Source organism: Lagenorhynchus albirostris, chromosome 1 (genome assembly GCF_949774975.1).
Source record: "Lagenorhynchus albirostris chromosome 1, mLagAlb1.1, whole genome shotgun sequence".
NCBI classification, from domain to species: Eukaryota; Metazoa; Chordata; class Mammalia; order Artiodactyla; family Delphinidae; genus Lagenorhynchus; species Lagenorhynchus albirostris.
This window is the reverse complement of record NC_083095.1, coordinates 63949466-63964555: the sequence shown is the minus strand read 5'-3', so window position 1 is coordinate 63964555 and position 15090 is coordinate 63949466. Positions and strand designations below refer to the sequence as shown.

At 39.3% G+C, this 15090-nt stretch overlaps 1 protein-coding gene across 2 annotated transcripts in view; it reads right to left on the bottom strand.

The window, feature by feature from the left end:
• Positions 1-14051, bottom strand: part of SNX6 (sorting nexin 6) — a 54190-nt gene extending 40139 nt beyond the window's left edge. The window contains exons 1-4 of one of the 2 annotated variants that reach the window (XM_060143737.1): positions 13875-14051; positions 4180-4284; positions 3220-3330; positions 1327-1448 (exon numbers count right to left, since the gene is read on the bottom strand). In XM_060143737.1, coding sequence (XP_059999720.1) covers positions 1327-1448; positions 3220-3330; positions 4180-4284; positions 13875-13988 — 452 coding nt within the window. In that variant the 5' untranslated portion in view covers positions 13989-14051. The remainder of the gene's footprint in view (positions 1-1326; positions 1449-3219; positions 3331-4179; positions 4285-13874) is intronic. The other variant, XM_060143728.1, reaches the window with a different exon arrangement.
• Between the last annotated feature and the right edge of the window lie 1039 nt (positions 14052-15090).

Genomic DNA, 15090 nt, shown 5'->3' with positions numbered 1-15090 from the left:
CTTCAACTACGTGCAAGGAGGATAAGTTTTACATACCAGCAAACCAGCAGGACCAATGTTGGGAGAAGTTTGATCTCTGTGAGGGTAGTCATTCAGTGAAGACAAAAAAGAAGGATGCAGAGGATGGAGGTAGCAGGAGAATAAACCCAAGGTTCTCTGTTATCCAACCCCTAACCAGACCACAAAAGAATCATGATCAGGGCCACTGGAAAACCACTGATTCTTTCAATATTAATGTGCTCTGCTAATTTCCAGCTTTCAGCCTTATAAACTATAGAATTATATATCTGTCTGCTATCAGACTACTGCTTGCACTCAGTATGGACAGAATTCTTAAAATATCTGTCACTTACACTTTAACAAAGAAGACCTACTTTGTTAATTTATCTTTTCAAGAGTTTAGCATCTGAAGGAGTCTAGTAGCACTGTGAAAATATGCTTAAAAACTGAAATTCAGTGCAAGAAGAGAAAAGGAAATGCACAAAGGGGAGAAATGACCAGAAAAAGAGTGATGAACATGATGATAATGCAAGGAAAGTTATTTCCTTGTATAACTCTCATAATACAGAAAAACAATATACAGCAAATCCAAAATTATTTTGAATGTTTAATAAAAGAGGAAAAACTGTATTTTCAGCAAATATGCTAAAAATGAAATTATCTCAATTTTTTTCAAGGATTTAATATGTCTAGTATATATGAAACTAGTAATCACTTAATAAAAAACATTAAAAACTATTCTCTATTCTCTCTCTGCTCCTATTCTTTTCCCTTCAGCCAGAAGCCACAGGCAGAGAAAAGAGGAGGGGGAAAATTACACACACACACACACACACACACACACACACACACACACACACTTTTTGAAAAAGAAAGCAGAATATATTCAGAGTTGCTCAGTGCACACTGCTATGAGAAACAGAAGTCTTGGTAGTATGCGCTTGTCAAAAAAAGAGAACCAGGTGAGTAGTGACTAAGGCCTTGTAAATAACAAATGAAAAGATTTACACTGTGCTTTAAAAAAGTCATTATTTCCCTTTCTACTATTTTTTATAAACTTTTGGATCCCCGTTTTCAATTTTCAGAGTTTATTTAAAAATGTAATTTAAAGAATTTTACAGTGCAGACAATTATTCTATAATTTTCCTGTAGGCTCTGATCATGACCATTAACACTGGTTGTATGGCTTAAACCTGTATCTTCCAGAAAGGGTCAATGTGGTGAAATGATTGAAAGGATGGGATATCAGAAAGCAAAAAAAACAAAAACAAAAACAAAACAAAAAAGGCACTAAAATAAGCACAATTAACAAGAAAAATCACATACGCTTCCAGCTCCTGTTTCATCTTTGTGAATTCTTCCTTTGTCATAGACCCTTCTCCTTCTCCAAGTTTCTGTAGTTTTTCCCTTGAGGCATCAAAATCAGGTCTTGGTGGTGCTGGAGGGATCTGTAATGGAACCAAATCACTAGTTTTTTGACCGCACTGCACAGCATGCGGGATCTTAGTTCCCTGACCAGGGATCAAACCCATGCCCCCTGCAGTGGAAGCACGGAGTCTTAACCACTGGGCTGCCAGGGAAGTCCCCCAAATCACTAGTTTTAAAGACTTTAATTTCTTGCAGCAATTGTACTACTGACACCATAAAAGACTATTGTCTGAGAGAGCTAAAGTCATCCTGAATGAACTGGATACCAGGAATATCCCGATTAAGGTTAGAGAATTTGATTAAGTCTAGAAATTAAGATCCTTGAGATCCTTTACACCAAGGAAGAAACAAGAGCAGAGTACTATTTTCTGGTGTTAGAACAGTACCAGAACTTTAGTCTGCAGATTCTAGATGTGGCAACCTAGAGTCCTCAAATGTCTATGTGCATTAAGCTTTGAGTACACACTAAATAAATGTGTAGCAAATATGTACACTATTTTTCAAAAGTATGTAAATGGTATGATTAGAGTGTACCAGAGGCAGAAAGCACTGACTTAAAAACAAGAGAACAAGATACAGACTAATGACTACCCTCATCTTATTCATCCACAGTAAGTGGGTAAGTAAGCACTACCTTAAATAAAAATATAAGATCTAGAAGAGACATATTATTCAAGGGAAGGATATAAGAAAAACCTTATCGTAGGAGGAAGAGCCTACAAGTAAGAACTATTAAGGGGAAATGATGGAAAGCAAACAGAGCAAGTAAGAGGAAGAAAAGGTTAAGTAGCGGAAAGTTAAAATAACAATGACTTGAAGAAAAGGATTACACCAAGAAAAGCAATAGGGAAGGAAGCATCAAATACAGATCAGCACACATTCATTGATGCCCGCACACAGCATCTACTATGTGCCAAGCATGATACTGAACAACTGGCATATAAAGATAGATAAGACATAGTCTTGACCTTTGATGAGTGTTTAGTCTATGGGAGAAAAAAGTAGTAAGAAAATGTCATCACACAAGAAGATGAGGGGAAAAAAGGCGGAAATAGGAGGAGGTTCCAGGCTGCTAAACACATCGACATGCTGGGAAAATGGAAGGTGGTACAACATCCTGGAAAGGTCATGAAAGTTATCTGTCAACCCCCCACTCCAATACCTCATCCTATGCATCTCTTCTTCCATTTGGCTGTTCCTGAATTGTATCCTTTATATAAACTGTTAATTAACCAAAAAGAAAAAAAGAAAAAGAAAAAGTACTGCCAGTTGTCCACCAAACTCAATTTGTAGAAAGAAAAAAAAAGCAAATGATTGAGAAGGAGGGGCCACCAGGATAAAGGTGGAATCAGGCGAGGTCAGGATGATTTCAAGGAAATCAAATGAAACTAAACTTCAGAAATCTGACTGTGGTCAACAGCTGAGGCACAACACCCAGTGCATATTTATATTCGATAATCTCTTAAGGAGCCCTCCAACTCTAAGCATCTGTCTACCTAAGGGTTCAAGACCAGTATGGTTTGTAATACCCCCTTAGCTACTCCCTAGGACAAGCCCATTTCTATTCTAATAAACAGTAGGAATTTAAATGAGGGGGAATAACGTATCCATATCCCCACACTCCCAAACAAGACAACTCAGGATAAAAGTGGTAGTCAATTACATTTTGTAGCTGGCAATTTAAAAAAAACTACCTCAGTTCACTATAAGTGCAAAAGAAGATTTCAACACATAATAAAGTATCTAAAAAGCTCCTAGAAAATGGGATTAAAATGGAACCTCAACACTTACAATGTAACCTGCATAGTCTTCATTTTCAACGAAGGAATTGTGAAGCCAGATAAATTCCTCATGTTGTCGAACAACTGAAAACTCGTTTTGTTTAAAATTTGGCAATGAACTCTGCAAAGAAAGAGATTCTCTCAAATAAAAATCGAAGTTACACTAAAAACACTTTTAACATTTTATACCTTATTTTTTAAAATTAGTCTTTTATGAAAGATTCTCAGTGCTTTTACACTCTATTATGAAAACCCTGAGACACCCAGACAAAATTATCCTGGGATCTTTGAGAAAATAAGCTGACAGCCTCTTATTATATTGTACTTCTACCATTACAAAGTTATCCTATAAATATAACAAACTCAACTATTCAAACAAAGAAAAATAGATCACAATCTGAAAATGTGCCTGAGAACTGAAATCTAAAAAGAAAATAGTCTTGTTAAAACAGTAATTTAGGGCTTCCCTGGTGGCGCAGTGGTTGAGAGTCCGCCTGCCGATGCAGGGGACACGGGTTCATGCCCCGGTCCGGGAAGATCCCACATGCCGCGGAGCGGCTAGGCCCGTGAACCATGGCCACTGAGCCTGCGCGTCTGGAGCCTGTGCTCCGCAACGGGAGAGGCCACAACAGTGAGAGGCCCGTGCACCACAAAAACAAACAAACAAACAACAACAACAGTAATTTAACTGAAGGAATGTACCAAAATTGAAAATAACAAGAATGGTAAAAGATATTAAAGTCTAGAGAAAATTAAATTTGTACTATGTCTAAGTTCTATGATTAATTCTCAAATGTTAATCTTTAAAAAGTACACTTCCCTAAAATGTTTTGTTAAAATAACAGCAGTGAATTATAAACTAAAATAGAATTACTGGTTATGTTCAAAACCAAAATTCTAGTCAATATATTATTACATATGTAACATTAGCACAATAACTGAAATAACAGAAGTACAAAATCCCATTTACCTTTGTGTGAACAGTGAATTTTACTTTATCTCTCTCACTAAGAGCATCAGAAATGTCCACCTGCAGAGCAGCATCACTTTGAAGATCTACATTTATTGCTTTAAGCTAGAAAAAGAAAATAATAACTCAATGAAAATTCTGTAGGCTTTTATACAATTTAATTCTTCTCCCAGACAATAAGACAATGCAAAAACGAAACTAAAGAATCTGAAATCTAAAAAGTACTCAAGTTCATTTACTCTATATATCTATATCTGTACCTATCTATCTATCTATCTATCTATCTATCTATCTATCTATCTATTTGGGGGGAGATGCTTTGGGTATGTTATTATCTTAACCAATTTTCATTCTACACCATGCAACTACACTTTGCTTTGTATGAGTCAATGTGCTAAACATTATTACAGTTTCACCCAAAAAGTAAACTATTTTCCAAGAAGATGGTCCTTTAAAAGTTCAAGTGTTCTAAAAGGTATCTACCTTTAAGAACAAGAAAAATAATAAAAAGAATATTGGCCAATCATTTAAACTCTATTGCTTATTTTAATTCAGGAATATACAATAATACTATTAATGATAATTAAATATATTACATATATGTATTATGTATATGTAAAATGCTAAAAATATGATAACATATAATACTCAATAATTAACTCCTGTGATATGAATTAAATTTTACTCTACAGTACTCTTTAATTCTTCTAAATTAATTTTTACTCTATACACCCATTTCTATTTACCCATTTATGAGAAAAGTTCTCCACATATAATTCTAATCATAATTCTACTTATAATTCTTAAATTTCATCCATTTTTCTTCCCCTTTAAACAAATAAACATTCTAACATCTTTGGGTAATTTGGAGATTTACAAAAGAAGCAAACACACTAAAAGATAAAGTCTCAGCCAGCTGCAAAGATATGAAATATTTAAAGTGTAACTAAGTAGCTTGCTTCAAATACTCTAGTTGTAAAAGCCAGGACTGACTTTGGAATCTTACCTAGTCATTAGTGTTTCAAATTTCAATTACAATGTAAATGGAAAAAATGCTGGAAGCAAAATTGTTTATTCTATGATCTCAATTATATTAAAAAAAATGCAAAAATGGTTCTGAAGAACCTAGGGGCAGGACAGGAATAAAGACGCAGACACAGAGACTGGACTTGAGGACATGGGGAGGGGGAAGGGTAAGCTGGGACAAAGTGAGAGAGTGGCATGGACTTATATGCACTACCAAATGTAAAATAGATAGCTAGTGGGAAGCAGCCGCATAGCACAGGGAGATCAGCTCATGCTTTGTGACCACCTAGAGGGGTGGGATAGGGAGGGTGGGAGGGAGACGCGAGAGGGAGGGGATATGGGGATGTATGTATATGTATAGCTGATTCACTTTGTGATACAGCAGAAACTAACACACCATTGTAAAGCAATTATACTCTAATAAAGATGTTAAAAAAATGCATACATAAAAGGCTTATAGGAAATACAACAAAATGTGAGTTGCAGTGGATTTGCTTCTTTGTATATTCTTTTATTCTCCCAACTTTCCACAATATGCATGTTATTACTTTTATAAATAGGAAAAAAATAAGCCTTTAAGGAATCTTGCGATTTATTAAAAGATGAATTTTGTGAAGTTTTCCATTAAATAGGGTTGTTTATTAGTAATGACAATAACATACTATTTCATTTTTGCTCTTTTGGTTCTATATTGACTAGACATGTTTTTAAAAAATAAATACCATTACATACAATCTAACTTAAGAGTCGCAGAAGAAATTAATCACTATTTAAATTGCATGGCCTTTAATGAAAACTTTATTGATAACTTTAATAAGTTTATATTAAAATAAATTTCAATCAGTAATCATATTTTTAAAAGTTAATACTATAAACTTACATAAAAATATTTTAAAATGTTTAAAAAATTGCTATTGTACTCAATGCTACATGTAGCCCACTGTCTGATAAAAGAAATGAACTTAAAGGTTGTTTTGAATTACAAAGGAGTATTCTTTTTCATTTTCCAACTATCTTCATTGCTTCTGAAGTATTGGAAACATTACAGAGTACTTTGTTCTTTGGTTTTCTTGCTTTTATTTAGTCTTATGTCTTCAAACTGTCCTTCCTACCTGTTCTGTAACCCCTTACCTTAATTCTAATTTAAGAAATCTGTTTCCTTATTTCTCTTTACTCACATTCAGGCCACTCTTAAGATGTTTATTGTGGTGGGATGAATTACAGCTCCCCAAAAGACATCCATATCCAAATCCCTGTGAATGTTACCTTATATGGTAAAAAAGATGGGGAGATTATCCTGGATTATCCAGGTGGGTCCTAAATACAATTACATGTATCTTTATAAGAAGGAGGCAGAGGGAAATTTGACACAGACAAAAGAAGAGAAGGCAACTTAACTACGGAGGCAGAGATTAGAGTGGTAAAGCCACAAGCCAAGGATTGCAGGCAGCCACGAGAAAGCTGGAAGAGATAAGTAACTAATTCTTCGCTAGAGCCTCAGGGAGCATGGCCCTGCCAACACCTTGATCTCAGCTCAGTGATAGTGATTTCAGACTTCGGGCCTGCAGAACTGTGAGAGAATAAATTCTGTTGTGTTAACCCGTCAGGTTTGCAGTAATTCGTTATAGCAGCCACAGGAAACTCATAAATTTATCATATGGTTTTTGGAATAATAACCTAAGCAATTCTCCATTTCTTGTTTTCACTGCCTAGTCTAGAATTTTTCAGACACAACTCATAAGACTCAACCTGGATGCTTGTTAAAAAATACAGAATCCCACGCCCTATCCCAGACGTATCAAAACAGAATCTTCAGAATGAGCCTTAAAAACCGTACTTGGGAACACTGGCCTAGATTTTCCAGGTTGTCCTTGTCTTTACATTCTGTCAAAACTTCATCTCAACTGCTAATATTTTCTTTTCAATGATTATATAAAATATTTCTGCCAGATTTCATATCTCTAAGTATATTTTAATTTTCAGGTTTATTTTCTTTATTTTAACCGTTGCGCCATCAATTTGGAAACACACCTTTCAGGATTTCCACATATGAAGGGCTGTTACTTTTTCTTCCAATTAAAGATTATTTTAAATTATTAAAATATTTCTCTGTCTTCCATTTCGTTATCCTTTTATACCAAATACACTGTTTCCCTTTTTTTGCTTTGTTTTGTCTGATAGTAAAACACCTGGGTTTTTAAAATTGTAACTTATCAATAAATAATATTACTGTATTATACATTTACCACTTTTGGTCTTGTACTTTATTTTTTAGGTATAGTTTACATACAATGAACTGCAGATTTTAAGTATATAGTTTGAAGGGTTTAAACAAATATGTAGGTTACACCCCTGTAATCATCACCATAATTAAGATATGGAACATTTCCATCAGCCCCAGAAGTTCCCTCCTTTGCTTTTATTCCTCTACTTCTTACTTTCTAACTCTTTGATAAATTCTCTCTTGTATGCCTTATTAAAGCATATTAAAGCACTGGAAAATATGTCTTCCAATCAGTTGTGCCTTAGATTTAATAAAGTATCATATTGTAAATTTAGTGTGTGGTTTTTTTTGTTTTTGTTCTTTTGGTCATGACGCACGGCTTGCAGGATCTTAGTTCCCCAACCTGGGTGGAACCCAGGTCCCCTGCAGTGGAATCACGGAGTTCCTAACCACTGGACAGCAGGGAATTCCTGTAAATTTAGTGTTAATTACATAAAATGTACACAGATTTTCCAGGTGGATTTTTTTCTTTGTTTACAGAAAAGTCAGTAATTTTAGACAGTTTTCGTTAAGGGGAAGAGTCAAAGCAAACAACTTGTGATTCATCAACATTTAATTAACTCTGCAAGTAGTGAGGTCAGTTTGAGGAAATTCTAACTGGACTATATTCACCAGTTTAATCCTTATCTGGGCCAATACTTCCTTTTGTCAAAGACTGACTAGGTTAAACACCTGTGTCATGGTCAAGAGAAAGCCCAGGCAGAGAAAATGATTAAGCAAAACACACTATCCTTAGAAAAATAATCTAAAGACACTGCCCTACTGCTGATAGATTAATTCTTCACATATAATTACTTAGTAAAGAGGACATTCACTATTAGTTTACTACACTGATGTGTTTACATGTTAAAGTATCAACCTTATGACACTCCTAAAAACTTAACTGTTAATCTTTTGCCAGAAAAGTACATGTACAGAGATGGATGGATGGATGGAGGAGGAAGGAAGAAGGAAAATAACTGATTATTGCAACAGCTTCCCAACTGGTCTCTTGCTTCTGCCTCTTTCCCTCTTCAATCTATACTCCTTATAGGGCCACTGGAACCATCCCACTAAACTAGAAATCACTCCTCTGCTCAAAACCTAAGGGGTTCCCACTTAGAGAAAAGCCTAATCCTTACAGTGGCCCCCCAGGCCCTATTCTTCTGGCTCACTGCAGCCCTGAAAGAAAGGCGCGAACCGTAACAGGGCTAAGAAACTATTTCTAGGGAATTACAGTATAATCAGTGAAAAACCCCATGAGGCAGACAGAAATTCTGTTAAGTTCACTAACTCAGGCCAAAATTTAAATCTATTTTACTCCTAGTCCAGTTATGATTTTTAAAAAATTTTTATTGAAGTAGTTGATTTACAACCAGTTATGATTTTGGAAGTCCTGTAATAAATTATTTCCATTATGATACTCTATATACTCAGCAGTCAAATCAACGGTTGATTATACATATACTTTCCGGAAACTAGATTCCCTTTCATCCATCATACTAGGAATAACAAAACATTACTAGAGTCGCATGATGTCACTCCAATGCCTTTCTTGCTGGTCTTGTCAACTCCCATTGCTCTTTTGCCGTACTTGGCTTGCAAATTCCCACATGTAGGATCAATTCAATCATCAACTTTCTTTGCTTTTTTGAGCTGAGTGTGGCTAAAGTCACAACTGTCTGTGCTTGTCCACTACAAATTATTGCTCTCCCAACTGCACTAGACCCTTAAAACCATTCAACAGTCCAGGGCCGATCTGCTCAGCTCCCCTTCTGATTCCCTGAGCAACCACTCCAAAGCTTTACTATCTCAACCCTCGATTGCATTTCCACCCTATGCTCAACAAGTGACCCTGTCTTCCACATCCCCAAGAAATAAACATTAGCAGCTGTTTTCCCTCAGACCCATCAATAAGCCTTTCTATAAATAGATCTGTACTCACCATCTCCTCTGCATTCTCAGAAGGAGTGGTGTCCCATGGAGAGCAGAGCTCTCCGGCTACCTGAGCAGGTAATCTGCCTGTTTGCTCTAGAACCTGCTTGTACACTGCTCTTCTAGTCAAGTTAGCCCTGGTCTCACAACACCTCCACACAGTGAGGACCTAATTTCCAAATCCAATACTTTGCAGTCTTCTTGATCTCTCTTCGGTATTTTGCCTCAATGATCATTCTGACCATGTCCTTAAAACTCTCTCAACTTCTGGGGACTCTTTTCATTTTCTCCCCACTCATCTCAGCCCCATCAGTTAGTCCATTTCTTCTCCTTGGCCTGTGAATGCTGTTTCCCGCTGGATACTATCTAGCGTTGGCAAACTCGGCCATTCTTGACTAATAACTCTGAAATTTATACCTTCAACTCACACCTCTTATTCTAAGTTCCCAATCATAATTTCAAGTTACTAACTAGACATATCCACCTGGATGTATTTACTTATTAAACAACTGAGTGCCTTCAACGTGCCAACCACTGTCAGATGTGCTTGCGATAGAGCAATGAAAGGACACAATCTTCACCCTTTCAGATCTTACTTTCTAGTTTGGCAGGGAAGGGATTAGACACTTCACAGGCACTTCAAATCCAACATATCTGAAAACCAAACTTATTATCTACCTTCTAACTCTGCTATTCTCTCGTATATTCCTCATCTCCTTCTCCTCTGTCTAGCACATGTATTTATTCAGCCACTATGCCCTGTGCATTCTATCTTCTAAATATCTCTCTGCTATGTCCCCTCCTTCATCCCTTCTTCCACTGCCTTAGTTCTACCTTTAACATTTCTCATCTGGACTGCCGCAAAAGCCTGGTAACAGGTTTCTCTGCTTTCTGCAAGGAAGAAGCAATCCACCTTCCACATCGGAGTCATCTACAATGCTATTTTCATCTGGGCATATGTCCTTCCTAGCTGGTGATCCCTCAGGACTTCCCACATTATGCACTTTATCTGTATTACCCATATCTACTCCTGCTTCCAGTAAGAAAAAGTGCTCCAGGTGGAACCTAATGACCTACCTACATGTTATCCTCTCTGCTGGCAAGCCTTCCCCATCCCTGGAAGCCTACACAATCAACATTTAAGGATTAGCTCCTGTAGGCAACAGCACAGTGGTTAACAGCCCAGTACCTATAGCTAGACTCCCTGAGTTTGAATACAGCTCATACCGGCTGTATGAACCAGGGCAAGTTATTTAATCTCTCTGAACCTCACTTTTCCTTTCCAAAGTAGGAATAATAGTGGCAGTTACTTCACAGGGATTTGAGAATTGAGTTGATGTGTGGAAAGTCCCTAGTATGCAGCAAACGCTTCATCAGTGTGTAGTTACCATTATGTCTTCACTCTCCTTTGTACTCCCACAGCACTTCACCGGTAAGCTCCTCACTACACTGGCCCCAGGGCAGGAACTTTCTCTTCTTCCTCTGCCAACTATCATCTTATCCTTTGCCAACGAAATCTATGTCACGTTTTTATTGGAAATAACTATCAATAAATGTGGAATATGTTCAAGCTAAATGCTGAGTAGGTACAAAAGAAAATGCAAACATCTGGGCCAAGTCTTAAAAGGTAAGTCAAATTTCATGTGAAAAAAAAGGTGAGGGAAAAAAAAACCACTCCACAACACTGAGAAGCATGCATAAAGCAGACATTAAAGTGCAGAGGTGGTTGGGCAATGACAAGTAGACTAGAATATGCCTATTGTGTGTGTGTGTGTGTGTATGGGGCAGGGGCATCTTGAGAAATGAAGTCAGCCAGAAAGCGTTATGAATGGTGTTCAATGCTAGCATAAGGAGTTTGGACCTTACTGCAAAAAGAACTGGGTCCCCGTAAGTCCTTGTGACTATTGGTGCCATATGATCTAATCATTTCAGTTAGGTAACTACCAGTCATGTGCAGTCTGGACTGCAAAGTACAGAGCCTGGAGACAGACCAATGACAGATACTGCTACAGTCCAGGCAAGAGATAGAGGGAACTTAACTGCGGCCATATAAATGAAAGATGGGCTAACAACATTTCTGAGGTGAAATTATCTGGCCTCAGTGACTGTTCTGGTATGGGGATGAAGGTTATGATTCAGAAGCTTCTTGCATGAAGGACTACAAATGATGACATTAATGAAGATAAGGAATAAGAGGGAGGAGCAAGGCTAGGAGTCCAGGAGAGGTGCACTTCCTCCACCTGAAGTAATTCTGACAACAATAAACATATTATTTAGAATTCAAATCAAATGCTAAGAGAATTACGCCATCATGCTGGCATGTACTGCTCTATTTAACAAGCACATCAGAGCAAAATGTGTCCAGTTCAAAGGGCTCATTTGTTTACTAAATAATATGTTACTGTCCTTCCTTTGGGAAAGAAAAAAATACCCTTCTATGCAGAGGTGTAACCGAAGAGATCAAAAAGTGGCCAATAATTTTCAATATTGTATATTCTTAAAGTCTGTTTTTTAAGTTTCTTACAAAACAGTATATTCTTAAGGCTGTAAGACTCTCTTCTGTTCCAAATATCATAATGAAAATTTAAGGCTGCTTAAAAATGTATTTAAAAATGCTGTCTTTAATTTTGCTTACTTACTGCTTTGAATGAAATGCTTGCACTATTATTTTTAAATCTGTGATGTCCCCCCTACAATTTGTATCAAATAGGTACTGCATGCTTTTTCTCTATCAAGACTTTCTTAAAAGGCTGAACAAGCAATCTAAACTAAAAGTGCAATGCCTAAAAGTTCTAATCTATTTATGGCACTCTATTTCTATCAGGACAAACACAATATAAGGAAATTTAAACAGGCCTGAAATTTCTGTTCCTGAAATGAGGAAATAGCAGGATAACTTTGTGCAGCCATAATCAGACTTCGGTGTACAATGGAATCATCTTGCTTGTTAACAAAGTACTTATCTGTCCTCCCTACCTCAAGAGACTGATTTACTAGAAGGTGGGCCCAGAAACTTTTGACTTTAGTTTTTCAAACACCCCAGGTGATTCTGATGCAAGTGTTTCAAGACGACTTTGAGAAATATGTGCGCTGGCTTTGATGTCAGCAGCATGGTTTAAAGTCCACCTCTCTCACTGGCTGTGTGACTTCAGACTACTTACTTAGTTTCTCTGAGGTTCAGATTTCTCATCTGTAAATGGGGGATACTAAAAGCTTCACAAGGATAAGAGGATATAAGGAAACAATGCTTATACAGTGCTAACACAGTGCCCAGATATGACTATTACTATGATTCCCCTACCCCAGAAGATACATATACACATTCATACACATGCACTTTGTCTTAAAATTCATTAGAACCTAAAATTTTAAGAAATAACCAGAAATCCTACATGATGCTTTCATGCTAACTAGTAATTCTAAATGATGCTTTTCTGTAAACTGAGAAATTAATTCATTGTTTATAAAAATATGCAGCACCTTCTGCATCTTTCTTACCATTTTAAAACTTTATAAAGGTCATCAGTTAATACTAACTACCTTATCTCTTATTTAAAAAAACCAGGAATAACATCCTATAAAAATATTTTATCACCTGCCCAAAATCGACTAACAGACGTGTCTCTCACATTGTCTAAGATAAATAAGTAAAAGCAAAACGGAAAACTAAAGTGCAAACTGTTAAATGTGAAGGAACCATGGAACGTTGCTGAGCTGCAATCATCATGTATCAATGTTTTTCAAGTGCTCACTTGTACAAGGCACTATACAGATTACTACCCTTCGGCCAAGGTAAATGGGGGTAGAGCGTGGGAGGGAGGAATCATAGCCCTGAAGGCCCTTTCTGAACTGAAATGCACTGCCTCAAATCACCACCAAGGGATCTCTGCAAAAGATGTATTTTTTTGGACATTAGGAAAAGTAAAGGTACTGTGGACTACCAGCACTTCACAAAATCTGGTAGGATACTGGAGAAGAGTTTAGATTCGGCGACTGTAAAATCCCGTGCAAAAGGGTAATTTAGAACAACCCCGTACTATAATGTTTTAGAGGAAAAGAAGAGTGGGCAAGGGCGGGTTCGAGAGGGCCCCCCAAGGGGAAATTGAAGGTGCCGGCAGGAAGGTCTGACAATGGGTTTTCATAGTCCCCAACGTGGTGGCGGCGGGCGTCCAGCTCCGGCCTCCACCTCCACTTCCCCACCTGCACCCGGACCGGGCGGGGAAGGAGGTCCACAGAAGAGTCGGAGCCGCGGCGGGGGCCGAGAGCGGCCGCGGGTCCCCGGGAAATCAGAACCGAACGGCCCCAAGGGAGGAAGGGCTGCAGGAGGGCGGGGCGCGGTGCGGCGAGGAAATCGAAAGGAGGCCGGCGGGGAGGGGGTGCCGCGCGACCGGAGAAACCCTCTCCCGTACCACACCCCTGGACCAAGGCGGGGGAGGGAGGGTCCCGCTAGCCAGAAGGAGGCAGAACTTACTCCGCGGTCCTCCTCCGAGAGGAAGTCGGGGCCGTCGTCCAGGCCTTCCTGCGAGGTCGGCGGGGCCCGCCGCGCCGGGGAAAGGATGGAGTGGGGGGACACAAGGGGAGACATTAGTGTCAGGCCGGCGCGGCCCCCGCACCCGCCCCGCACCCGCCGCCCCCAACGCGCGCCCGGGGCTCGGCACCGCGGACACCCACCATCATGGCTGCTCCGAGGCGAGGGCTGGCGCAGGCGCGCACCGCACCGCGGGCCGGAGGGAGCCGGCGGCGGCCGGCAAGCGGGGCGGGGCCGGCGGCGGGGCCTCGGAGCAGCCCCGCCCCGCCCACCCCGACGGGGCCGGGGTCCGAGAGCGCGGAAGAAGGAAGGAAGTGCCCTCCGCCCAAGGTCGAACCACCCTTGGCCGAGTGGGCCCGAAGGCCCAGGCTCAGGTGTCTGGAGACTGCTCGCGGCTGGGCGGCTCTGATCCCAGAAGGGCCGAAGGCCACCCGGGGAGCTGTCCAGTTCCCGTTCTCTGAGGGCTGCGGCGAAAAACCAAGCAAGCGCCCTCCAGAAGCCACAGTAAATCATCTAGTCTTTGTATAGTGCCACACGATAATTAATCACAATTAATATTTTGCCCGTAGAAGTTGTGGGAACCCAGGCCCTTTACACCGTCATCAGTCAGGGGCTGTAATCAAGCTTTTACTGCTAGCGAGGCAATAACTATCTCAGGGTTTGGGGCGCTAATGGTTGAGCACTATGTAAATGAGCTGTTCACATTACAAGAGTATTCCTTTTCTTTATACCAAGAAATGTCCCCAGGCATACTCTAACTGTCCAGTTGTAGAGCACCACACGGGTGTCCACAGGCACTTGAGACAAGACAAAAGTCATTCCTTACCCCCGCCCCACTTTTTCTATTACACACACGCACAAACAAGCAATCCTGTACTCCCATTCAGTTAATGGCATCAGTATCTCCAGATGTTCAGGCCAGAAACCTAAGTCCCATTCAAGTCCTTCCTTCCTCTCCCTCACTCCTTACACCATTTAGTAACCAAATCCTATTACATCTGTAATTTATCATGTGCCATTACCTCTTAAACTGGTCTCATTCCTCCTCCCAACCCCCTTCCACAGCAATTACCCTCAGCATCTCTTGTCTGGCCCGTTTTTTAAAAACCATTAAAAAAAACTGAAGTAGAGTTAATTTACAAAGTTGTATTAGTTTCAG